The sequence below is a fragment of the Nematolebias whitei genome, chromosome 18 (assembly GCF_014905685.2).
Source record: "Nematolebias whitei isolate Nwh7 chromosome 18, NemWhi1, whole genome shotgun sequence".
NCBI classification, from domain to species: Eukaryota; Metazoa; Chordata; class Actinopteri; order Cyprinodontiformes; family Rivulidae; genus Nematolebias; species Nematolebias whitei.
In genome coordinates, this window is record NC_056515.1 from 20,324,528 (window position 1) to 20,325,894 (window position 1,367).

At 37.0% G+C, this 1,367-nt stretch overlaps 1 protein-coding gene across 1 annotated transcript in view; it reads right to left on the reverse strand.

The window, feature by feature from the left end:
• Positions 1 to 1,367, reverse strand: part of hmgcs1 (3-hydroxy-3-methylglutaryl-CoA synthase 1 (soluble)) — a gene marked incomplete in the record, with an annotated part of 12,807 nt that overhangs the window by 3,040 nt on the left and 8,400 nt on the right. Inside the window, 1 exon segment of the mRNA XM_037691777.1 lies at positions 387 to 557. Within this exon segment, the coding sequence (XP_037547705.1) occupies positions 387 to 557 (171 nt within the window).

A 1,367-nucleotide genomic window follows, 5' to 3' on the forward strand; every position in this document is an offset into this window, starting at 1 on the left:
TATTGCTACTTGTCCCAACTTTTTTGGGATTTGTTGACACTGAAATTTTGAATCAACATATTTTTCCTTTAAAATGTTACATTTACTCAGATTAAACTTTTGATCTGTCATATGTTATATTACGAATAAAATATTGACATTTGCCATCTCCACATTATTGCATTCAGTTTTTATTCACAATTTGTTTAGTGTCCCAACTTTTTTGGAATCCGGTTTGTAGATTTGTTCTCAAAATGACCATGAGCAGAGCTGCCAATCAATAAGTTATGACAGATGGGGTGTGTTTGTGGATTTCAGCTCTTAAAATGAATGGTATCCAAGACAAACCTGATCAGTATATTGAATCTACACTAATGGAACCGTTAGAGCTGCACACAGAGACATACTCGGCAATGACGGACGCCAGGCAGCCGTAGACGGACGGCGTGTACATGTTCCCGTTCTGATTGGAGATGAGCAAGGACGGCTTGGTCTTCCTCTCAAACAGCTCCGCACTGGCCTTCATGAAGGCCTTCTCCACGTCCCTATCGAAATATGTCTCTTCTGGTTTGACATCTCTGCCAACAAGAACACAAAAAGCAGTAGTTTAATTAAAAAATTTTTTTCATCTAACAGAAAACAGAATAAGTTTTTAATACGTTTGTTAGAAAAAAAAAAGTTTCTGACTGGACACCGTTTGGCCTTTTTATATGGATAATGAATATTAACATTTACTGACAGTTCAACACAGAAGGAGACAAAGTGCCTTCACTATAAATGTTATAAAACTGGAAAAGATGTGATAATAAACATAAGATAATAAACAAGCGTCTGACTACAGTTATGGAAACAATTACTGAAACCTCAGGTGATGTTTAGTGTCTCAACTTTTCCAAAACTGTGATGATTAAAATAATAAAGCTGCTAACTTTTCATTGGTTGTCTTGGACACATTTGTAGTTTGTTAACAAACAGGAAGTGACTAGAAGCACGTGGGCAGATTAACGGTTGTTGTTTGGAAGGAAAAAGAAAGTGACCAGGTGAGAGTCAATGAGCTCAACGAGTCTGAAAATGCATTTCAAATGTTTTCCAGGAAGCCTTCGCAGGCCTTTTCCCAGACAAAAAGGAGCTTTAAGGCAGAAGTTTTGGCTCAAAAAGTGGCCTCAGTGAATAAGTATTACATTTTATATCACTCCAAACTTTTAGAGGATTTGAGGAAGCAGACAATGAAAGTTTTATTTCTGCCTTCACGACTATATCATGGTCTCAACAGCTCATTCAGCAGCTCAGTTTAAAATAGTACCTCAAGAATGATTGTTTAAGCTTGTGGTCATTTGAACAGAGTCATTCAGACCGTTTTGATCATCCAAGGAGAAAAACTGCAGAAT